Source organism: Tetrao urogallus (genome assembly GCF_951394365.1).
Source record: "Tetrao urogallus genome assembly, chromosome: 6".
NCBI lineage: Eukaryota > Metazoa > Chordata > Aves > Galliformes > Phasianidae > Tetrao > Tetrao urogallus.
In genome coordinates, this window is record NC_136819.1 from 14667854 (window position 1) to 14692982 (window position 25129).

At 41.9% G+C, this 25129-nt stretch overlaps 1 protein-coding gene across 2 annotated transcripts in view; it reads right to left on the bottom strand.

Annotated features, from left to right (window-relative positions):
- The window catches only part of BRSK2 (BR serine/threonine kinase 2), a gene marked incomplete at both ends in the record, with an annotated part of 294707 nt that overhangs the window by 138547 nt on the left and 131031 nt on the right, over positions 1-25129 (bottom strand). For both annotated transcript variants that reach the window (XM_079537669.1, XM_079537668.1), the window contains one exon: positions 12807-12901. In XM_079537669.1, coding sequence (XP_079393795.1) covers positions 12807-12901 — 95 coding nt within the window. The remainder of the gene's footprint in view (positions 1-12806; positions 12902-25129) is intronic.

The following is a 25129-nucleotide window of genomic DNA, read 5'->3' on the forward strand; positions in this document are numbered from 1 at the left end:
CAATTTCTCTCCTATGGGCCACGGAGATCTCCTCTCAAGACTCCAGGAAGCTCCAGGAAAAAGTTCTTCCTTTGACTGCCAATGCGTTTGCTCTCTTGTTGCAAATGAGATGCAATCATTACATCAGTTATTTTAGGTTGCTTAAGCCTCAAGGCACCCTCTACACAGCAGTCTGAACCAGAGTCCTCAACCCTCTTTGGGTTGCTTTAATGCTTAATTTTACCTGCTGAAACTCCGATTCTTTGTATGCAGCTCTGTTGATTCTCAGCTTTATTCATCAACTTCATTTTGTGATCTTTTTCATAGTAAATTTTCCTGATGTGATTCTTATAGTCATTGATTGATTGTTCCTACCATGAGGCTGAAGTATTCAACACCATCTCTACTGTTCTCCAAAGCATATTTATTGCAGCTGTTATGGACTGTTACACAGTCTGGCTGTGACTCTTGATCAACTTCTTTCATCACATCTAAACTGGAGTTCAAGTTAGACACTAGGGAAAAAATAAAACCCCTGGAATTGTAATGTACTACTGGTGTGGGCTCTCAAGAGGGGATGAGGAATCTCAGTTCCTTCAGGTTTCCAAATTGAGACAAAGCCATGACAGGCATACAGCAGTCATTATCTGAGTGAGAGGATGGATTTCTCAAACCCTCACTGGTCCCTTCCAACCTTTATTTCTATGATTCCATGCATGTCTCCAATATTCTGCTTAAGAATTGTAACAATCTGGTTATCCTTGATTTCTTCTTCCTTAATATCTCCTCTCTTATTCAAGCAGTGTGTAGCCAGCTCCAGATGCCTCAACTCTTGTAGTGGAAATATTCTGGTACTAGAGGGCAATCAAATCTGCCACTTTCATTACTCTGCTGCTCTGAAGGTGTTTGGTACTTTTAGGTATCCATACACAACTACTCCTTCCTATACTCTGTATTTCTTTATCCAAGATCTTCCATAGGTACTAAACTTAGAACTTACACTCCTCTAATAAGAAGAGAAAATACGACCCTAGATAGTTGGGAAGAAAACCGTGTGCCACTCTCTCCTGTGTCCAACCAACCTTATTTATTCGTAAGTAAATGTTACTGTGGATTTGATAAGTAAGAGATTGATTTAAGAGGTGCAAATAAGCATACAATAAATATATAACAAATAGGGGACAATATGCACTCTTGCACCGCGTCTTTCATTTCTGCTTTGAAAGTACTGCTTGGATAATGAGAAACAAACAAGAGGTTAACAAAGAACGCATGGGATTTAGGAAGGAAATTCAGGGACAGCTGAGGGAGCAGGAGTAAAGAGAAAACTCATCAAAGAAAAGAGATAAAAACATTAGGCTGAGGGGATTTATTTCATGTATTAGGAAGGAAATGTAAGAAGAAAAACCTCTGAAAAATAACTTTAGCACAATATACTTCACAGCAGAGGGAAATTGCCTCTATTAAGAGCAAGCACTTTCTGTTGGACCACCTCCACACACATGAATGTAGACACACACGCTATTCCCCTTCATGGAGCAACAGCCACTTCCAGTCAGCTACAAGGATCCTGATGGACAGCATGACGGAATATCAGTAAACATATGTTAACTGCTTCAAAAGTAATGCCTCCACTACTTTCCATGGAAAGTACAGCAGGCATAAAGAGCACAATAACACAATTTGAAAGAGCAAATTTTCAGCTCCAAAACACTATTTTTCAGCATAGTCACCACCATTAACTTTCACAAGTGATGAACAAGAGCCTGCACACCATGCTTATAAAAATCTGCTCCAGCAGAGCTGAGCCACTGTTTCACAGCCACTATGATGGCACTGGTGCTAGGAAAATGTTGCCCATGCAGTCCATCTTTCATTGGCCCAAACAGATGGAAGTCAGAAGGCACCAAATCCAGACTATATAGTGGGTGTGGTAGGACAGTCCAGCCAAGACTGACAATGTGCTCCATGGTCTTTAAACTGGTACCTGTACCATGGTCTTTAAACTGGTATGGGGCCTGGTATTATCATGTTGCAAAAGAAAGGCTGTCTTCTTCTCTGGCCTGGCTCTGGAAGTTTGAGTCTTCAATTTAGTCAGCATCATTACGTAGCTGTCAAGATGATAGTTTGTTTGTGTTCCAGGAAATTCAGAAGGATCACCCCTTCCCTGCCCCAGACAACAGTACGTATCACTTAATCCACTGAGGACTGCACTTGTACATTTTATTTGATGGTGAATTCATATATCAGCACTCCATAGACTGCGTTTTTACTCCAGTTCATAGTGGTGACATCACATCTTGTCTTCAGTAATGATGCAACGCAGGAAACTGTCACATTCAGACTCTTATTGGATCAATATATCCTGAATACTTGCATACATTGTTCCTTCTGCTTCTGTGTGAGTATCTGTGACACCCACCTAGCACAAATAATAATAATCTAATGTTGCCACCATTGTTTCCAACAGACTGAAGCTGATATTCAGGTCCATACACAGCTCGCTGCCTGTAATCCATCTATTCATGCAGATCTGAGATGCTCTTCGTTTAATGGTGTGACACTTCTTCACGGCCATCCAGAACGCGGCTCATCTTTCATGTCACCACCGCCACTGCTGAAATGTGCCACCCACCATTTCACTGTGTTGATATCCACTGGTTGATCTCCATCAGCAGGCGCCAATGAATGTCAATGGGTTTTCCACATGAAGGAATTAATGACACACCATTGCTTCAGCATATCAGATGCCATTTTGTCAGCAGAAGGGCAATCTGACATTCATCACATGGCAACAAAACGAAACAGAATACTGACAGGAAAGTTCAACCTCTCCCATACTACCATTGGACACTGTGGGCCAACATAACAAATGGGAGACATTACTTCTGGAACAGCCTTCACAGCCTACTGGCAATTCTTCCAGGAAAACTGTACGTGTGTAGCACAACCCTGTTAAAAAACTGCTTCAGATGCAACAGGGAAAACTAGTAATATTCCCCGTTCCCTTGTACATTTGCTATGACACATGTTGTTTTTACACATTCTGGTGGCAATTCATTTTAGTCATATAGAGTTCTACAGCAACTTCTTGGGATATGGAAAAATAAGCTAAATACATACCCCATTAAAAGTCAAGAGCATTCATTATGAGCAGACATGAAAAGAAACTAGGTGCTCCTGTCTTGTTTATACATTTTGCTATTATTTATTTATTGCAGATAGGTCTGCATTTGTGAGAAGCAGATGATGCATGTTTCTACGTTCTAAAGCTGCACAACAACTAAAAGTAAAAATAACTAGAATCACACTCTGCTATGTTACCCCTTGCAATGCTGACATTTCCTTACTACTTTCCCACTGAGTGTACAGAAGAAGTTGCACTTGTTGCAAGAGCTGCAAGCAATATAAGAACGCTTCTGCCTGCGATATATGCCAGAAACAGGACCAGGAATAAGCGGTTATGTATTTCTTACATCAGATTTTCCTTTCTGAGTGTTGACAACTGTTCCCAACATTCCCCCGCCTTGCCAAAACATTCTAAAACATGATTTTGAATGTTAAATTTAGCAGAAGCTGGAGCATTGGTCCCTCATTTCCAGAAAGGACTGGGATTTTGGCTACATGACTTTCTGGAGCTATCACTGAACACTCCTAAAAAAGCCAGCCAGCTTCTGGGTGTGGCACCCTAGAATTTCTTATCACTTTCGGAAGTCCCTTTTTCCTCCAGGGGAAATGCATGATAACAGAACAGAGATGTTACTGAGCATTACAATCATTATCTGCTGAGACTGGAATAGATGCAGAAGTTCAAGGTCAAATTTCTTCTCTCCTTCCCTATGGTTTGCAGGGAATTATGGCAATATCTCTATTACCGCTCTCACCGCACAAAGCCATTGCTGCTGCCTCCTCAAGCAGCAGCAGAGCACACCATGCTACATTACTCCATATAGCTCAAGAATACCAGGTGTTCTGACTGAGCAGTGATTGCTTTTCCCACACTAGAGGAGAATCAACTGTACCACATATGCAGTTCCATCCCTGCATGGTAGCTGGTCCTACAGAGCACAGGCTTCAGCTCCCATTGCATTAATGCACCTGGAAGATTCTCTTACGAGTTGGAGGAGAAACACAATTTTGTAACAAATATTGGGTGTCTCCCCCATATACATAGCACGTGTTTCCATCGGAGGACAGCAGCAGAATGCAAATGACAGTTAATTGCTATAGGAGTGTGCTTCACCAGCAAACTAGCATTAGATATAGTCCGCTACAGACTGGGCACCTCAGGATGACAGAATGAAAGGTTCAGAGACAGCAGCTGGTAAAAGTGGAAAGGCTCAAATTCCTAAAAAATTACTACAAGAGAGGTCAGCCTGTTCCAATGACAGCAAAACAAACTCAGATCATATCCAGTTCCAGTTGACACTTCTGGAATTAACAATTATATGCACTGGGATAGAGCTTTTGCAGTTTTTCCTGCATTTATGCCAATTATTTAATAGTACAAATCGCAGGAGTAGACCCAGTGGGGCCTCGTTTACACTTCACAGATTAACAGCAGAACTTTTATGTTCGATATTAAAATGGCAAACAAAAAGAGTCTGCATCTCCTAACTGAAAGTGCAATGCCCGGCCTTAGCCCACAGTTGTGCTAGTCAGAATATCCATTAGGTGACATTTTATTTGGATTAGGAAACTCTTATGAGCTACACGGGGTTAAAAAATGCTGGTGGCACAAGGCATCACAGAATCGTTTCAGAAAAAATGAAGTTTTTGCCCAGACGGCTTACCTTCTATAAACAGGGATGGACTACATCCCTTAAGTGGAATGGATCAGTATATTGATGTTCGTGGTGCTTATTCTAGATGATAGATGCAGGGTCAAACATCTGAGCCAGCTCTGGTCTCAGTCAATCTACTCAAGGATTGATGTTACTGCTATTGCTCTTCTGATGTAATGCTGCTTCTCTTTCCAGAAGAAAAGATAAAAAAACTCAAAATGTTTCCGGACAAGATTATGGAATGTGAAATACAAACCAATGTGAAATGAAGTCTTTCCATCTGTACATATGCAAAAAAAAAAAAAAAAAAAGAAGAATTGAAAGCAGAAAATTCACACCAATATAAAACACACTTGCTGAGACACCTTAATGAAATCAGTGCACGCTGTGTTGCAGCACCAAGATGCCAGCATCATCCTCCTCCTGAACAGTTCATAAACATCTGTAATGACACTGAGCAAACTCTGGCCTAGTAGAATCACAAAAACAGAAATCTATCCTAGTTTGATGTAAAGTCCTGTGCTGTTATTCTGATGCTTATAGGTGTGTCTGTAACATGATTTGATCAATATAGATTCACTCTTCTAAGTGCATCTGATTTTCATTCTGACTTTTGCTTTCTATCCAGGAAGAAATTTTTTGAGGAAGAAAGTTATTTTTCATAAAGAACTGTAGAACTTAGAAACTGTAGTTCAGGCCAGAAAGCACGCTCCCTTGCTCCCTTTCAGTTTTGAGGTTACTTAAACAAAAATTTGTTAACTTCTAAAAGATTTGGGGAATTCTTTTATTAATAATTTAAAATGCATTTCCTATCTGCAAACACCATAAAATCTGACAATTCTACACATGGTTCAACTACTGTACTCTCTCCAGTGGTACCCTTTCATTCTCTGCAGCCTGGGACAAGTTTCACCCTATGTGCCTTCAGACCAATTAATTAACCAGACTACACAGCTGTTTAAAATGCTGGTAGAAAAAGTCAATTAAAATAAGTAGTTTTAGTTAGAATCAGACCAAAATCCACTGATTTTTCACCAACCTTCAGAGAGCAAATGGAAGAAAAGAATGAAAGCTTTCAGTATACCATACAGAATACAGCTCCAGATTGATAAAATCTTCGTTGCCTTTCACAGTAGCTTTTACTAGTTGTCTTTCCTAGGACTCTGAACAAAGAACCTGACAAGATAAGGATCCTGGTGCTTTCTGTCATTTCCCCATATAGCAACACTTTGTAGGGCCACCTCTCTGCAGCTGGGGACATGTTGCCCTACAGCTGTGTACTCTCAGAGCCTACCCAAGACTTGCTGCAACTTGCCCTGGTAACGTATAGCTTGGAGATGCTGGGAGCCCAGGGAGAGGCAGGGCTTTCAGCGTCTGGAGATGGCATGCAGACTCCTAACACCCTGCTATGTAAATGAAATTAAGCTATGGTCTGTTTCACTCCAAATGCAAGAATGGTGAAGTTACAGTGGAAGCAGTTAAAGTGAGTCAAACACAAAGGATTTTGAGAGGCTGATTACTGACAGCAGCTTTGCAGGTGGATGAGGACTGAATGGCAGAACACATCTCTGAAAGCAGTTGTTGGTCTAACTAGGTAGCAGAGTTACAACCAAGCTAAATGAATGGCAAAAGCATTTCTTGACTTGAGCTAGCTCCAGCTGGGGCTCAGGAAGAACATCTGCTGCATGACCAAGGCAGCACACAAGTATGATGTCTATGTGCCTGTGTTTTTGCACACACGGCTGTGAGTAGAATAAATCTGGTAAAACAAAAATTTAAGTCAGACAGCTACAACACAAGTCTGTGGAATTAAAAGTTGGGTGAAAAAAAATAGGACCAATAATTTTTATATCTTGCTCAAATGCATCAATCGATCACGCTAACTTTAGAAAGCAAAAAGCATGGCGCACACTTAATGGGTTTGTTCCTCTGACAGGTACACCATGTGCTCGTGATCCCTGTTTAATTTCCATCCTGAAGAATACCTCAACTTGTGCTCCTGTGGGTGTGGTAGAAAGTGGGGGTGGAGAGTGATTCTTCTCTGAAGGAAAATACAATTATCCGACTTCTTTAACTGCTTAAACAAATGACAAGTGAATAGGCTTGCAGCGCTCCCCACCAGCTCCAGTTCAAAACATAACACTCTGCATTATACATTCAATAACAGATCCCTGGTCCCAAACCCCCTATAACAGAAGAGAGACAGGGAAAATAAGCTCCTTTCATTTTCCTGTGTTTTTCATATCGCAAGGTGCTTTTTTTGTCTCTTTGAACTTAGAAAACAGACACATGAGGCTGTGCTGTGCCAAATGTGCTGCTGCTGGAATATAAACAAGGGCCAGAGAGGCAGGGGGTAAGAGCACGTTTGTGAGCTCCTGTTCTTTGATGGGTGTCAATCATTCCTGAAGTTTGTTCACCACCTACACAGACAAACATGCAGGCAGACACGCACACACTCCTAATCTGCTCTCTTCCAGTGTTAAAAGCAGATAAGCAAGTGATAATGCTCTAGGTTAAAGACGAGCCAAACCAAGGATGAGTGCATGTATTTGTAACAAGCACATGCAGCAAAAGCGCAAGGGAAGGTCCATGTAAGTATGGACATACTCATCTATATGCTGCAACTTCTATGTTCAACAGCAGGTAAAAAACAGGAATTTCAGAAAGTACATGCGTGTTTTGGGGAAATTTAGTTTCTTTCATGATTTCTTTTCTTTTTTTCTTTCCATAAATACAAGGTCATCTGGGTTGTTCTCCTCTTGCAGCAATATACGAACCAATCAGAAGAACAATACACTAGAGCCAGCAAGTTAGTACAGTGTTTCTTCATCAGGGAGTACAGGAAAGTTTGGTGAATGCTTCAAAGCCTTTTCTTTGGGACTCCTATTTAATACATTTAATCAATACTAAATAAATAAATACATTTAATTTCCTTCTTATTTGCTGCTTTTAATACAAAGCTTTCCAGCATCTTGTGTTCCAGTATACCAGATCAATTTAAACCATTTCAACAATAAAATTATATGGTCTCATTTCTTTGTTCATTTGTACCCAATTGAAGGGGGTATTCAGAGGAATTCAGTAGCAGCTTAACATAATTTCCTCTGCAATCAACAGTAAGACATTGAAATACTGCAGTTTAAAGAAAAGAAAGGGATTACTGAAGAAATTCATACATACATGTATGTATAAAAATAATGTATTTGATATATACATATGTATATCTGAGTTGGTTGTATATGACTTCAGTAACCTCACAAAAACTATTTTCACTGTGATCAAAGCTGAATTTAAACAAAGTTGCCCTATTCAGTCCATTTCTACTCCATCTCAGATTTAGCTTCTCCTTGATGTAACTGGTATCTTTTGGCAATCATTTCTGCAGACCAGGTTGAAAACAGCCAGGTCAGCCAATATCATGGTCTTAAAATTTATCCTAGAAGTGTGAAAATGAGGTATTTCAAAGAGAAGATGTTGCTTTCAAGAATTCCCTTCTTTGACTTACCTTGGGGAAGCCTAGATTTCTGCTTCTACAGATAGGTTGTACAAGCCTCTCTCTCTTTACACTTCAGACAGAGATAAGTGGCTTTCTATAGATTTCAAGTATGTGATTAGAAACTCATAGATTTATGGATTTTGAGGCCAGAGAGGTTGTTTTATTAATCTAGTCCACTCTAAATGCATAGCATGGATCAGGAAACCACTTTCAAGTACTTTCTGCTGCAAGACCAGCAGTCAATGCTGAACTAAGATCTAGCATTTAGAAACCACAGAGCAGTTTAATGCAAAGCTTAATTTTCTTTCTTTCAGGGAAAAAACTCATCAGAACTCTTGATTGCTTGTTCCAATTAATAACTTCCTCCACTGCTCAAACAGTCTGAACATTTCTACTTTCAATCTGTCTACCTGCAGCTTCCAAGTATTAGTTTCCAATAAGCTTTCTGCCCCCAAGGCAGAAGTTATCCTCAATTATCAAACGCCTATTCTCCTTATCAGTATTTACAAACCATGACTAAGTTCTCTCTTAACCTTCAAATTGATAACTAGTTAGACTGAGTCCTCTGAGTCTCTCATTAAGCATAAGCTCTGATTGTTTACTTATTCCCTCAGATCTTTTCTGAACTGTTGCCTATTTATAAAACATTTTCCTTGAAGAATGGACACCTTGACCAGACATGCTATACTTTCAGCAGTTTTTATAACAAAACAGTGACAGTTATGCATGACTTCCCACAGCAAACGGAGGAAAGACAAAGTAAAAAGAATTCACAGAATGGTAAGAAAAGAGAAATAAAAGCGGTTAAAAAGGAGGCAAAAATAACTGACAGCAGAAGGAAATAAAGTCCAATATGGTGCAAAGTAGTACCTATCTACACATGTGCTTTACTAGTTATCTTGTCTGCTCTAAGAAGCTGACAAATGAACCTGCTACTCCTCCCTCCATTCAACTGCTTCAGGCAATTAGTGATTTCTGATGCTGATGGTTGCATGATCCTCTCTGACTGAAAAGCCAGTTTTGGAAGTAGAGCTCATCAGACCCAAAAGGCTCTAAAACAACCAACCTCCCCAGAACACAGCGCCCTCCTTCCAAGCCAGCTCCACAAGAGAAGTAAGAAAGGACTGTGCTTTCTTCCCATCCCCCAGCCTTGAAATACCTGCCTGGCTTCAAGGCTGGCACTGAAGGATTCAGTCAGAGTAAACAAAAGGCTCATATGCACAAAGCACACATATGGAGCCCTGGCCTTCAGTCATCAAGCCTGGGACATCTGTGTCTTTCTCAGGATGTCTGCATGTTCAAATAATTAGTCCAAGGCCAGCTGTCCCCTTCTTGCTCTTCACCCTTTATGCTCCCATTGCTTTTACTATCACTGCCTTTCCAAAGATTATTTGTCTGACAGACCAGCAAAAGATAATCGATTTCTTTCTGCTTATTCTTTGGATGGAGGGAGTAGCAGAGAACTGGTGAGGTGGTGAAGAGGAAAGACTCTTTGACTCCTCCTTCCCAGACTTCTGCACATTTCCAAGCAGGCTTTGGCCACATCAGAGGAAAGACTGAGTTGAACTCTCACATTCAGATTTTAAGAACTCCAAATGCTCGTGCTGGTACTTAAAACGCAACCAACAGCAGGGAGCCTGCAAGCTCTATGAGCAGTTAGCTCGTGTATTCTGGGCCCAACTTCCTTCTCTCCTAGAGCAGTAGGAGTAGTTCAGTGAAATTAATGAGCCCTTTGTAATCTCAACACACTCCCTGTAATCCACTAATTTCTGAGGCCTTTCTACCAATTTGTGTCAGAGCATGCTAAAGCACCCTTGGGAGGCAGGTCTCCAGAGCCGCAGGCTTACCCAAAGTACAGCTGAAGAAACCCAGCCCAAGTATTTACAGTTCTGTGAAAGCAACAGTGAGAACAGAACCAGGACTTTTGCTTTCCTCTGTAAAATCTGTAGTTCTGCCCCAAAACAGCACTCTTAAGCAGACCCCAGCTGGAGCTGGGAAGGAAACACTCCTCAGCCTCAATGAACGAGCCAGGACACACCAAAGCAGACAGCTTGCATGTGCAGCAAGCAGCCTCATCCACTGAGAGGGCTGCAAGCACACGGATGAGCCATTTACTGCAGCCTGTGCTGCAGCCTGCCTGCCCATGTATCATCTCCATAGCAGCAGTTCTGTTAATTGAGACCAGCTGCTTCAACTCCAAATTCTTCTCTCCAGAAATATTGATACTACTACGTTATGATTAGAAAGCACTTTACCAAATGCCTCTCAATTTTGCACAGCTCAGATGAAGAGCAGCTGCAGAAAGAAGGGACAGTTCCCTGACTGTACAGAATAAAACAAATGCTCACTGCAAAATCACTGGAGAAATGAAGGCTGTATGAAGTAAGTCAAAATAATGATGGCAGGAGAAAGCAGTCTGCTGCATGTGCTCATGCCTGTCATTTTTGATGTTGAAAGGACTGTGAGCAGACTTCTTCCTTATGCTCTAGGATAAATGGCCACAGCACTGCAGTTTTACAGCTTCATGTGGCAGGTGTGCATATTTGTCAGATCCAGTTTTTCTGTCCAAGGACAGATTAAAGCAAAACCCATCAATCTGGGCCTGGCTTGGAATTGCTGCTGTGGTGTTGATTCTGCTCCAGGGCCTGTTCTAAACAGCCTGCTGGCAAAGAGAGTCACTGAAACCAATAAACTAGTGGGAAGATTTGTGAACTAGGAATGCCACCACACCACCATGACTTGGCTTTGTTGCTAACTGTCTCCCCGTGGCTGCTGACTCCATGCAGCAGGCTGTCAGCTGGCTGCTTGGCAATGCTCACACTGGGATTGCCGAAAGCTGAAAGCATTTTTCCCCTGTCAGCCAGGCTGGATTACGCTGGCTAGGAGTACAGTCAATTCCAAATTCACTTAGAAGTCCCAAGCCCTGTCTCTGACCAACAGACACAGGGTATTCCTGAAAAGACATCTGGTTACCGTGTTTATGCAAGAACTGGGCTAACCACTTCACTCCCATCTGTTGTTCCAGCCTCCTGAGTACAGAGAACAGAATCCTTGAAAGAGAAAATCTGGCCATGAATGGTCTGAAATGAGAATCATGATACAACGCCTGGCTTCCTCCTGAGAAGGATGTTGTACAATTTTACAGAAAACATGGCACTCTTCAGCACGCGGCTGTGTAAACAAGGGCCTAACACATCACTTCATTACGCAGATTTTCTACTACAACTGAGGTAATACAACAAAACAAAAGCAGAGAGATCACTTTGCTATGCTACGTGATTTGCCTCCTACTCTGAAAATCAACGGGGCAAATAAAATCTTTTATACCGATACCAGACAGAGAGTCTCTCAGCCAACATCACGCTCATGTTTTTTTAAAAGTATTCTTACTGTGTTACTCCAGAAAATATTCAGTTTTTAGAGTCTCACTTAGATTTTACCATTTACACACTTTGTTCATTTTCACTGTGTTCTACTCATCTAAGAGAATTTTTCTCTTCCACTGTTAGATGCAATTTTCTTACCTATTTCACTTCCTAATTTCTGGTCTATACCAGAAGACTGCTTTACTCTACAGTACTGCAGGAGACAGAATACTTCAATGGAATTCCAGAAGGGTAAATCTGAGCACATTACAGTTGAATATAAACTTTACACTAACATTCATTGGCTGTATATTCCTTTAATCTCCATTTTCTTTCTGTTCCATAAGTTGCCATACTTACTTGTGACAAAGCAGCAGGGAAAAATCTTTGCTGCGTGTGCTAGCCGGGAAGTTACCTTGATTTTGTGTGCAGATCCATTAGCACATTTTGCAGGTGACAACTTAATGGAATTCTGTTGATTGCAGAAGTTGTGCTCCCCCACCCAAGCTGAATTTAGCTTTGCTAGTCACCAAATCACATGAATAAATTCTTGTTTTGTTTTGTTTTTAATTTTTAGACTTCCAAGATCTGTCAAGTGACACTCGCATAAGGAGATGCATATCACAGGATTTGGTAAAAGTGAACAAAGCTGTTGTGAACACTACTTCATTGGGACCATTGGAACTCCTTGATTGTTTCTAATAACACAGCTCTGAGGATTATTAACAGAATTGCAACAGCTTAAAGCACTCATGGATCTTGGTGCATCAGATAAGGAACATATGCAGCAGGAGTGAGCAGGAGGTGCATTCAAACAACAGTTTTGCCAACCTCACATAAATCTCTTCTTAGTAACACGTAAAGACCTCAGTCCACAACATACCACAACTACTGTGCACTGCTCCTGCAGGAAAATTATGATGCCCAACACACTGCTACCCCAGCAGAGAAGCAACAGCTCTGCAGCTGACCACTAATTTTGTTCTCCAAGCACAGATATACTCCCATTTCATTTCAGCTGCCCTAGCCTCCCCCATACCTGAATTATTTTTATTATGCTCCACATAATCCTAGTACTGACAAGGATGTTTGTTAAACATAATTAAAGATATTAATTTTGCATGGAACAAAAGACACAGAGCCAAGAACTTATTTTTTTTTTTAAATCTATTAGAAAATTACCTTCATTAGCACCGACTCGCTGAGCTTCTCTCTGTTGACAATTTTTATCGCAACCTTCTGACATGTGACACAGTGAACCCCCAACTTCACAAGCCCTGTAGGAGAAACAGAGCAAAACAGAAAAAAAAGAACTGGTTAGAGCTATCCACAGTTGAGACTTTTCCTAATCATACATTACTCAGTAGTTGGCAACTTATATTCAAACAAATTTCCATTAGACTCTCCCCCTACCAGATGAAGTCTTGTGAGTAACGAAGACTCTAAAGCCCACACTGTGACCACTTGGCATCCTCAATTCTACTGCAGTTTCAACCACCAAAGCTGATTTTTGTTGAAATACATTCCAGCTCTCAACCATTCAAAGACTGTTTACCAGTACAAAGTAAAATTCTGCCAGTTTAACTGCAGTAGGTTTGGCAACATCTGGCATCACTGAAAGCTCAGAAAGCGACAGAACAAGATGGGTCAAGTGTGTGCACTGTGCACATTGCCACTACATTAGTTTTAGCCCTTCCCAAACCTTCCAGAGTTACAATAAAAAAGCTCTTCACTTGAGTTTTGTCCTGCTGTTTTGACTTACAGTGTTGCATGAAGTGCATGCTGTGCTCAATACCACAGAGGAATGGAGGAACAAAAGTACATGGTGATCAACGCTAAGTTCTTCTTACTTATTAATATTTACTATATCCTTGTTCATATCTATAATCTCAAACAACTCAGTGGTGTAGATGAATGGCTGCATTTGGAAAAAGTTATGAGTATTCCCATCACAGAGTCAGATCAGAATGTCTAGTTATCAAAAACTATGGAGTAAAACTCTAAGAATGGAAAAAAAGAGGTAAGTAACAAAATATTACTGCCTGCAGAACTTTGATCTGAATCCCGATTCACATAAAAGTACATCAAGAGATCCCTCATGAGCAAGTTGGTCTCCCAAGCTCCCAAATCACCTTCATCAAAACATTTCTACCCTGAAAACCATTACTTTGTAGGCCTATTCAAGTGAGATGTTTTACTTCAGCTCTTACTCTTGTCAAACATGGTCATGCAGCACCACACCTAATAGGCTGGATTCAGTCCACTCCACAATGTGCCAAACTGTCATTTAATTTAATTCAGTTAAAACTCAAGGGAGAAATGGCACCTCGCTGGTGTCAGTAAGATCTGCTGGGCTTCACAGAGCATTTATGAGCAATGATGTTGCACAGAAAGAAAAAGTTCAGCTTGGCTTGCAGCTCCTAGGCTGGGTGGCATTAAGATCCTGACTTCATTCTCTGTCCCAAATGCCAAAGCTAAAGACATTGCTTTATCTGTAAAGTGCACACAACAGATCTGCAGCCCAGAGAAACAACAACCATAGGACTCCACACTTAGAGGGATTAAATATGTAGACCACTACCTTACTTTAAACTGTCCCCAAAGATTTGGAGTTTCATCAGCGGCTCCAGCCATCTCCTACAGACACTTGTTCATCTTTTTGCTTCAGTTAATCACTGATGCTGAACCATTAACCACAGGTTGTTATGCCAAGGAATTACTTTCCAATTTACTTCCCGTCCTCTCTTTTTTTATGTTGTGCTCAAGTTTTCTGGATATTTCCACTCATGTAATTTTCTGCTCTTAGTTGCTTAAATGCTGACATCCTCATCTTCTGCCACTACACGAACAAGTATTAAGAATTAAGGACACAGAACACTGACAAACCCATTTGAAGCTGTGTATGGCAACAGCCTTTCCTCTGCCTGAAGCAACAGATGAGCACAGCTGGGGAAAGATGCTGTGATATCCAGCCAATCTTCACCATTACAGCTGAATTTTGTCTACTCAATATATGCATGACATCATCCTTAGCACCACAGGCTCTGTGCTCACCGCTCAGAGCAGTTGCAGCCTCCCTTCTGCAGCTTTGCTTTGGCTTTGCCCCATTTGGGCATCTACTGTTGGCACCCCTCTACTGTGAGCTTGCAGTGCTTCAGTCCATGCCCATTCCTTTGTTCTGCTTCCAACACAAACCACACTTTCTGCATAACTCCAAATTTCCTGCCCTTATGTTTCTAATTCTTTGCAGAACTTGTAGCTCAGCCCTTCACATCCAGACTCTAGGATACATGACTCAGTGCTGCTACAGTCATTCTCTTGAGAGGTCACTGAAGGTGACAAACAGCTGCTTCCTGTAACTGGTCCCCCAGCCTTAAGAAAGCGTTACAGGCTTTTGGAATATCACACTTCAAGATTTGGTTCTAAATGTTCCTCTTCCCAAATCAAGACTCCTGTCTCACTGCACTCAGCTATCTGTAGCCCTTTTTATCCTTGCCCTCACTGAAGCATTTTGACATTGAGTCACAGCTACCACAAACCTCTGAGATACTATCAAACCACACAGGCAATCTTCACAGTGTCATCTGCCTTTCTTGCTACTAACCCACCACAGAAACTCAGAAAACAAGATCAAACCATTCTGTTTACTCTGATAACACGCTTCGTCAACAATTAGAAGACTTTAGACACCTTATAAAACCATACCGATACTGTCCCAATGATTTTACATTGATTTAATTTCATCAGCCTTGAGAGGTCATTACTGATTTACAGCAGGATGCCAAAGAACAGAATGAGAGAATGCACGATCTAATGTATTTTTCCTTTCTTTCCTTATTTCTGTTAAAAATTGAGAGAAAAAAATACACTATCACTGCTGCCTGCTTTGTAGGTAAGGAATTCTAAGACAACCCTTCAAACAGTCCAAGACAGCACTTTTCAGTATCCAAAATTCAGTGAATGTAATTTCAGGATAAAAATAAAACCTGTCACTCTGCTTGTGCCTCCCTGCTTACCTCTTCCTTTTGACATATACATGCCAATGGAGCCAAATAAAAACCTTTCACTAGACCACCTTATACACAGGCTATGGTCCTCCTGCTACTAAGAGTAAACCTTAAATGAGCTTGGGCAAGGAAGAATTTGTGCTCTGGATTTCAGTTCTGGTCCTGGCAGTTCCAGTCTACTGAGATACTGCTCACAGATGAGTTATGGTCATTTGAACTCCTGTGGGTTTCTGATGCTTAGGATGCCCTTTTACTGGCATATATAACATCAACTGTTGAGGACATATACGTATCAGTATAATGACATATCTTTGAAGAGTCTAAGTAGCAACTACATAAGTTGAGCTACATAATTGCTGAGCTGTTATTGAAATGCAAAAAAAAAAAAGCAATGCAAGCTCAGAGACAAGTGGTTGAGCTGCTGTTTGCAGGGCTGATGATTTTTCAGTTCTCCTTTGGCTGCATGCACAGCTGCTAATGAGTACCTCAAGTCTATAGCAAACTTCCCATAAAGATGTGTCAACAGGTGAGGTTACACGTTCCACCAACAGAAGTACCTGTGTGGTCCCCTCAGAGAACAACCAAGGCTGCTAGGATGATACTTTGCTTTGGCATGGCTTAAGGCAAGTCTGCCAAGGCAGCGAGCAGGCTGCTTTGTCTTAGGAGCTGTGAACATTGAGCTGCTTCAGACCTTAGCCACTTAACTGCACAAGAAACTGCCTCATAATTTCAGGCTGAGGAGTAAAGAAGAAAAAAAGTACACACTGAAAAGCAAGGAGATGTGTAAGCTAACATTGTCTTTTGATTTATAATTAAAAGCCACAAGCTGAAAACCACTGAGCAACAGGAACTCCAGACGACACAAAGGAAAGATGGCACACAAGGAAGAGCACCAGAGCACAGGGAAGCTTGCAGGCCTGCCACATCTGAGCACAGTGCTGACCTGCTGTTAGCCATGCTCATGCTGTTTTTTGCTAGGAAGTCCCACTGTGTGGATGCGTAAAGACACACAGAGCTTTCCTGAAAAGGACAGAAGCTTACGTGATAAGAAAGGGAAATATTTAGGCCTGCTATACAGGTGGACAGCCCACTCTGAAGCAGTGAATACAGAATCACTTTTTTTACCCAAGAAGTGTATGTTGCAGGGATGAAGACACAAGCTTCCCTTCCACAGATGAGTTCACAGCCATCCCCTTGGCAATCAGCACTGTGTCTTCTTAGCCAAGGGCAGGATTTCAGAAGAGCCTGATGTAGTTCTGCCTTAGGTTGTGGTGGGAATTTCCTCTAACACATACTAAACAAAACAGAAACAGGTTGGAGCTGATGCTATTTCATAGGCATTCCACAGCAGTGTGAATAGCAGCACAAGGGAACACAACTGGGGACAGGGATGCCTTGCTAATGAACCTCATTATGAGACCTAAAACTTGGTTCTTCATTACAGAAAACTGTGATCCGAAAGCAGGAGAGATCCATTTTTCAATCCTAAGAAAAGATAGAGTTTGCCAAAGATACCAGTCTGAATCCAACTACCATTTTGAGAGAGACTAATAAATCATAAAATAACACTGTTATTTGAATGTAATACTCATGGTATACACAGTGTTAACAAATAACATTCCCACAGTCTTCCAGAAATGTTAAACACAAGTAATTCATTTTTAATCATAAAGCCTGTAACTACTCCAAGAACTGTATTTGCCAGTTTCAATATATGTAATTTTTGCACTGGAAAAAGGCAGCTTTTCATTTTCTTCTGAAATAAAACCAACCCAATGCCCAGCCTGTACTTCTGTCACAGGGAAACAAGGCCCTGATTCCAGACCATTTGCATGGCTCTTGTTGCTTGCTGCTCGTTTCACAACAGAGCGCATTGTCAAAGAACTCATCCTGTCCAATGTTTAAGCAGAAAGCCCTGGTCTGGTTGGTACTATTTTGGCTGGATGCGCAATTAAAGCAATGTCTAGAGAGAAATATTATTCCTAACTGAGTTAGCTAATTGCCAATTCATTCATGTCAATGAATACCCAGCAAATGTTAATCTGAGCACTGCAGGACACAAACACTTGTGGTTTCCATCAGGGCACAGACTAGTACTGCTAACTATTTGAACTCAAGGAGGAACAAAAATCTTAGTCTGAACAAACCCAAGAACAGTGCTTTTTTAAAGGCTCAGTGTGCCTACACAGTTTTTGCATATGAACTTTGTACACATAATCTTTATATACATGTGAGTTAATCCCACAAACTGGAAATTATTGTTATAAATCTTAGAATTATTTACTGATTCTCATTCTTGAATGCTACATGCACTGCTATTTGCAACATCTGCAAACCTTCAAGGATGCCAGTTTAGAAAATCGATCCTTAAAGCAAATAAAAGCACTAACAAAACTCAAGTGAAGCATACAACAATGCTTAAAATGTAATATTCTTGCTTCTTATTCTCAACAGTTATTCTTTCAAATGCTGTGGTTTCAATTAGAGTTGAATCAGTTCAGTTACAGAGTCCAACTGCTGACTGCAGTGAGGTTGCTTTAGATCTACAACAGCGGAAAACAGGTTAAAGCGTGGCTTGCAGCAACACGATTTCCATAGCTGTGAAATAAGGATAACAACATTTACCTACCTTGCAAGGAGTGCAGAAGGATTAATTGATTAATCCTTACAAAGAATTTTGGAAAGAAAGAGGCTGGGGTATAAAACACTATGCAAGTTTTACATATTACAACATTCTAGGAAAATTGCATCTTAAATATTCTTTCAAAAGAAAGGTCTAGATTATTTCTTAGTAAGAGTTTCCATTTTATGTCTCAAATTTTCTAGTTCATACTTTTCTGGTTTCCTACAATATGTATCTCATGCACTCCTTAGCTGCAATACAAAGAACTTTGTTATGAGTGTCCTACTTATGGGAACCAATAATTGCCCTTAATTACTCAGCCTTCTCATTGAACAGATGTTTACTTTTCTATAGCATATTGTTATCTCAAATTACTGCCTTTAAAATAAACAAAGCCTTATATCAAGTGACACACAAATTACATGGTATCAATTTGTAATTGTATTACGGGGAAAGGAGGTATAGGGCTGTCTACAAATCTGAAAGAATGAGGATGGAGCTACCCAGACTAGTAATGAAATAATTTGACCATGAGATATTCTACAGAGAGACTCTAGTGCTAAAATGCTGTTTGGAGGGCTCATGCAATAACCGCTTCTAAATTGAATAAACTGTAATTACAGTAGGACTAAAGCCAGAGTGCAAATGCTCAGCAAGAGCAAGGAAGGAGATGTTCATCAGTCCTGGGATTCACGTGCCTCGGCACAGAGCACAGGGAAGCTGCACACAGAACTGTTCCAGCTCAGATGTATTCACCTGAGCTCCAAGCACTCTCAAACATGCACTGGCTCAGGCAGCCGAAGGGATGAAGGCCTGAGCTCAGAGATTGCTGAGAGCGATGCAATAGCTCAGACATGACGGTACCCACACGCCTGGTATTAGAGAACAGGAGACACCGAGGCATACTCAGATACACAGCAGCTCACCAGGAGCAGGTTTTATAGCGTATGCCTCAGAGATTATGGCAGGATCATCCTCCAAGCTCAGCAGGATCAAAACACACAGAACCAACATCACCTCTATTGATTTTTATCTTGGTCTCTTTCTTACAATATTTCATAAATCAGTACTTTTCAGAACCCTGTTGTGCCCACTGAATATAGCAAAGAACATGACTATTCAGCCCTTTCGACACACGTCTTTCCCATCTCTATCCACACCTGTGTGTCTACTCAGGCCCCCCAAGCAACTCGGACGCACACCTGTGTCGGCTTTTGGGAAACTCTGTTATTCCATCAGTCAAGCTCTAACAAACTCAAGTTCTCCAGGAACTGTCAGCAGACTGTGATGTCCAGTGAGCTGAGCTTCTATTTTACACCAAGTCTTTGCTCCCACATAAAAACAAGTGGACAAATAAGCTGTGCTGACTAGAAAAGTGCAAACCTCAGCCTCCTGAAAATGTACAAAGGGATCTGGGCAGCACCCTCACCTTGCAGACAGGGAAACAGAAGAGTGGCTCTGAACTTGAAAATGAAAAAGAGAAAATAAAATATAATAGATACATCAAAAAACAAACAAGAAGTCTCATCACCCTTTACATCCTTTTCCATATGGGTACTGAGGGCTGCAGGCCACCACAGTCGGAGCTGTGCATCTCCTTGCAAAGCCCTCCCCTGAAGAACAACTTCTCCCTTCAGACCTCCTGAATCATTTGTCAGGAGATGACCAGAGGTGCATTTCCAGGAAGCCAGCAGAGCTCTGTCTGTCCTGCTAAGATATCTTCGAGAAAGCATGTCACCATCATTAGGTAACTGGGCAACGAGCCAAAACGTCCAGTGACCTACGGAGAAGGCCTGCTGTGCTAATAAGGAGGGGACACTGCTCAGGGCAGGAGGAGATGAAGAAAGAAGATGGGAGGAGAGACTGTGGAGAAACTGTTCCTCACGTGTGCTTTCAGCTGATGCTAATCCCATTTTCTAAGCTCATTTCTACCCTCCTTCTCCGCACTTTCCACCCTACCTTAGCCTGCCTCCTTCAGGGAGTCCTGACACCCTTTTGACCCTCCCATCAGCCAAGATTGTTTCAGCTAGGTTATATGTATATTAAGAACTTAATTAAAAAGAGGGTTAGCACAGAAAGCCTTTACACAGAAGACAGAGGTCACGCTCTTCACAAGATTAGGCTCACCACAGAGCACTTCATCTACCCAGCTCAGTGCTGACACAGCTTACCCTGGCCTCTGACATCTCTTAATCACCAACTGACAGATTTCTAACAGGATTTGCGCTCACTGCTGATGCGCTGCACTTCAGCCATGTTCAAGAAGTGAGTCGGCTTAACTGTACGCGCACCTAGGAGCAAGGCACCAAACAGAAGGTCACATGCACACCCAGCATGTCCCCCTTCCCAAGAATTCCCAAAAGACCTGTGATGGCAGTGGGACAAGGCTCACAGACAGCCACTGACTAACTTCAACAGTAAGGCTTTTGTAACAGGCCCCATGACATTCAGCAGCTGAGTGAGGAGACACCTCGTAGGCTGCATTGATAATGGGAAAGTAAGGAGACAGATCAGCCTCCCTTCAGATCCCAATTCTGCCTAAGACAAAACCACTCGCTGGTCAGTTAGAAGGAGAATGAGCTCCTGAGCAGAGCTGCAGGCTAGCCAAGGAGATGGGGATGGGTGACGAAGACAGTGTGGCCCTGAGGCTGCCAGAGGGACAAGTGGCCAAGGAAATGTCTGGGAGCTCCCAGCAGCAGCCTTAGGGGCCTCCAGAGCATGGCTATGTGGCATGCTACAGAGATCTCAAGGCACAGTTGTAAAGGATTGCCTTTCCCATTTTCTGAGATGTTCCTCTGTCAAAGTATAGAACATCTAAAACACAATTTTCTTAATTATACTGAATATGAGAAAACCTAAGCTGCTGGCTCAGGACAACGGGAAGAAAGACCATTTGAAAACTGATTTCTGACTCAAAAACAGTAAAGTCAAAGCAAAAGAATTAAAGGTCAGAATAATTAGACTATTATCATTTTAACGAACAGAATCAGGCATAGAAAAACCCCCATAGTCAAAAGTATTTTCCTCAATGTGAGAACAATGGCTCAGGTCACAGCATGGAGCTGGAAGCATTTATCGACTTCTATACCAAGAAGAACAGGAACCACCTGCTCATGTAATACAAACTTCACTACAACTGGTTCACTGTGTTCCTTACAGAAAGGAAAGCATGAGGTCACATTCAATACACCTCTACAGAAAAGGCCCAAGCTCCTCATTAATTTAAGATAAAGCTTATGAGAAACAATGTAGCACCTGGAAAGTAAGGTCAGCAGTGCCTGCACAAAGAAGAAAGAAAATAAAGTGAATTTAATTTCCTTTCAAAAGAAAGGTGGTTGGATAAGTACAAACAGGACACCCCAACCCACCTTCTGGTACACAGCTTCATCACTCAGAAACTCGTATCACAGTGGCTGTGGGTAAGTATGTCCTGAAATACAGTTCAAAATCCAATTCAGGCAGGAGCCGTTGATTATGAAAGGATCATGGCATGAGAGCTGTGCTGTCAAAACACATCTTCATATCATGCTTCTGTTCCAGGATTTCTATGCAACAACCCATAGGGTTACTGGAAAATCCCACAGTGAATTTTTCTCTTCTGGAAGAATTCACTGGAGGGGATGGTGAGCAACTCCCTGGGTTTGATCTAAAGCCCAGTAAGGTCAATACAAAGGCTCATCTGTTTCTGGAATCTGCAGATCAGTTTCATCAGCAAGCTACAGCTGTCCAAAGCTCAATTACTCTAACGAGCATTGCTGCAGAGAGTGAGATGGCAGCGCAGAAAAATTTGGTTGTAGAAGATCTCACAGCTATATCAAAAGCCCCTGTTATCGATAGTTAGCAAGTTATACAACTCTCAGTATGTTTTCACTGTCACTAAGGCATAACAACTCTGCAGGGAATCTTGCTTTCAAACCTGCAAAGGCTTTTACTGTTCCACTTCCAATCAGGAAGGAGTTTTGCCTTTACTCATACTGATTCTTTCTTGGTATCAGCAAAATACCCGTAAGATTGGCTCCCCACAAACACTAGTTCAAGGTCAGAGCAGAGGAAAAAGAATGAATGAGTTGTTCTAGTTGTCAACAGAGGACCTCCAGGGTCTCCAGGGTTTTTTCCTCTGTTTGATTGCTTTCTTTTCTGTTACTTTGTATTTCATGGTTCCAGACAGTTAGCATGAGGTGTCAGAAGACTCAAGAAGATTCAATCAGAAAAATCAGCTTAAGAAGAAGGACAAGTTGTAAGCCTGGATAAGTAGATAGAAATAAGCAAAAGATCAGTACGCATCTTCTTTGTACAAAGTCTGAGGAAAGTTAAAAATACCATCTCTCAAGAATGATGCTCCCATGTGAGGACTGGTTCTCTCCATGAGTGCACAGGGCTGGATCCCACTGACTTCCTGAGAATTACCCTCAATTCCCACCAAAATGAGGTGCAATCTGCCAGCCTCATGTAGGAAGCTGCAGAGCTCACACTGCAAACGACAGCCACAAAGGAGTTCAGTGACTCAAAGCCACTCACACTTGCAAGAAGAGGCAACTCAGAAATAACTGAGATTGCTGCACCCATTAGGTGTCCTGACATACAGAGGTAATAAATATACTGAGATAATAGAGCAGCAATATTATCTTTAGACAAATCATGTATCCCTTTCTGCAAAAACACCTGCCTTCAGGGATACTGCCTGCAAAGAACAGAGAAAATATTGTCTCGTGCTTATGAACATTACACACTTTGGCTTTATGGTATGAGCCTCCTAAATGACTAGAAACTGCTATGATATTCCTCACTTGTACTGCAGGTCAGGCCACTTGTACCTCAAGGCTATGGCAAGTTGCATAGCAAGAGTCTTTCCCTGAACAAGAGAATCATCATCAGCTGGGTAGCATTTATCTGGCACGACAGGTATCTGGCAGAAACATTATTTGCCTGTGACCCACTGAGCTCCAGATACTAAAGGCTAGGGAGATGCAGTACAAATGTTATTATAGAAATAATAATAAAAACACCAAACCCAACCAAAAAAAACCCACCAAATATATAAAGGAATGAAAAAGACTTTTAAAAGAGTGTGAAGAACTCTAACTAAGGACCGGTGATCAAGCACCACAAGGACCGACAAAAAAAAGCGTCAGTTTTCAAACAGAGCTGGAAAGTTTGATTCTGGTAACTCAGTCTGCAAAACAATGAGTGTTGTTAAACTGAACCAAAACACAGGTAGAGTAACCTGTGTAACCTCACCATCCCTGTGGGATCTGCTTCCTGAGATCCAGTCCTAGTCCACAACGTGAGAAGGGTGGATACACACACGAGAAATGAGAGCAGATTTAAACTCACAGATTTCAGCTGCAGAAGAACATGCCTTAAGTTTCCTGAGGGAGCATTTTTACTTGCAGGTACATCACTTTTGGAGTCCCCAGCACCAAATCTCTTCCTCTTCCTTTCACTGGGGCAGAAGATCCAGCAGGCCCCAGGTGACAGAAACACAGTTTTGCTTCTCATATAAGTTGAGAAGCACCTAGCACTCAACTGGAGTCATATCTGAGGAAAGCAGAACTGAGAAAAAGTAGAAGGGGCTTTCCTCCAGTCAGATTAAATGGAATTAAGGTACATCCATGGCCCTGCATGAACACAGTCTGACAAAAATGAAGGAGACTTCCCTCTGCCCGCTGCACCAGTTTTAAATCCCACTAACAGCTACATAAGAAACCTGAAATAAAGAACTTAAACGCAGTGGATGGTCAAGTTCCTCTGAAAACCTCAGTCTATTTTCTCTGCAGCGTGCTCTACACAACACCCACCCCTGCAGCTGCAAGTGAATGTTGCTGTGTGCTGTACTAAATGCTGTACAGGGAAAAGAAGGTGCCTTCTGAAAGCACAATGGCAACCAAGCTAGGGAATACCAGAGCAGCAACATCCAGACAGCACTTGGTGGCAGTGTACTGGAAACTGCATAAAGAAAATCAGGGCAGCAGATGGGCAGTAATTTAGCAGCAGGGCAAAGAAATAAATCAAATCTTCTCTCACATCCTGCTGGATTTGAGTTGAACTAACGAGCACTAATGGTTCAAAATCCAAAAGCGAAAAAAAAAAAAAATTTTTTTTTTTTTTGCTGTTGGTTACAGAGTCACAGAATAACCTGGGGTCAGCAGCCAGGACCTTCTGAGATCACAGAGTCCATATCCAGTGCTTAGCAAGATCAGCCTAAGCAGACGGCCCAGGGCAAAGTTCAGGTGTATTTTCAGTACTTCCAAAGGGATGCTCCACAGCCTCCCTGGGCAACTTGTTCCAGCATTTGACTACTCTCACAGAAGTGTTTTCTTGTGTTCTTGACTGAAACATATTTTGCCTTGTGCTCACTGCCTCTTATCCTGCTCCTGAGAACCACTGAGAAGAATCTGCCTCCTTCTCCTTAATTTCCTTTCACCAGGTGTATGCACTGATGAAATCCTCCCGCTTGCCAGGTACAACAGTCTCAGCTCTTCTTGTAAGGGAGATGCTCCACTCCCTTAATCTTTGTGGCCCTTACCCTGGATTTGCTCCACTAAGTCAGTACGTTTCTTGTGCTGGGGAGCTCAGAACTGGATACAGGAGTGCAAACGTGGCCTCTTGATGCTGTGCAGAGAGCAAGGATCACCTCCCTTCATTTCTGGGCAAAATTCTTCCTCACCATGAAGAAGGTGGCCTTCTCCACGAGGATGCTCTGCTGCCTCGTGATCAGGCTGCTGTCCACCAAGAGCCCAGAGTGTTCTGCAGATCTGCCTTCCCACTGGCTGGTCTCCAGCCTGTCCCTGTGCCTGAGGCTATTCCTCCCCTCATGTAGGACTTCAAATTTCCCCTTGCTTAACTGTGTCACTCCAGCCTGTCCAGTTCTGCAC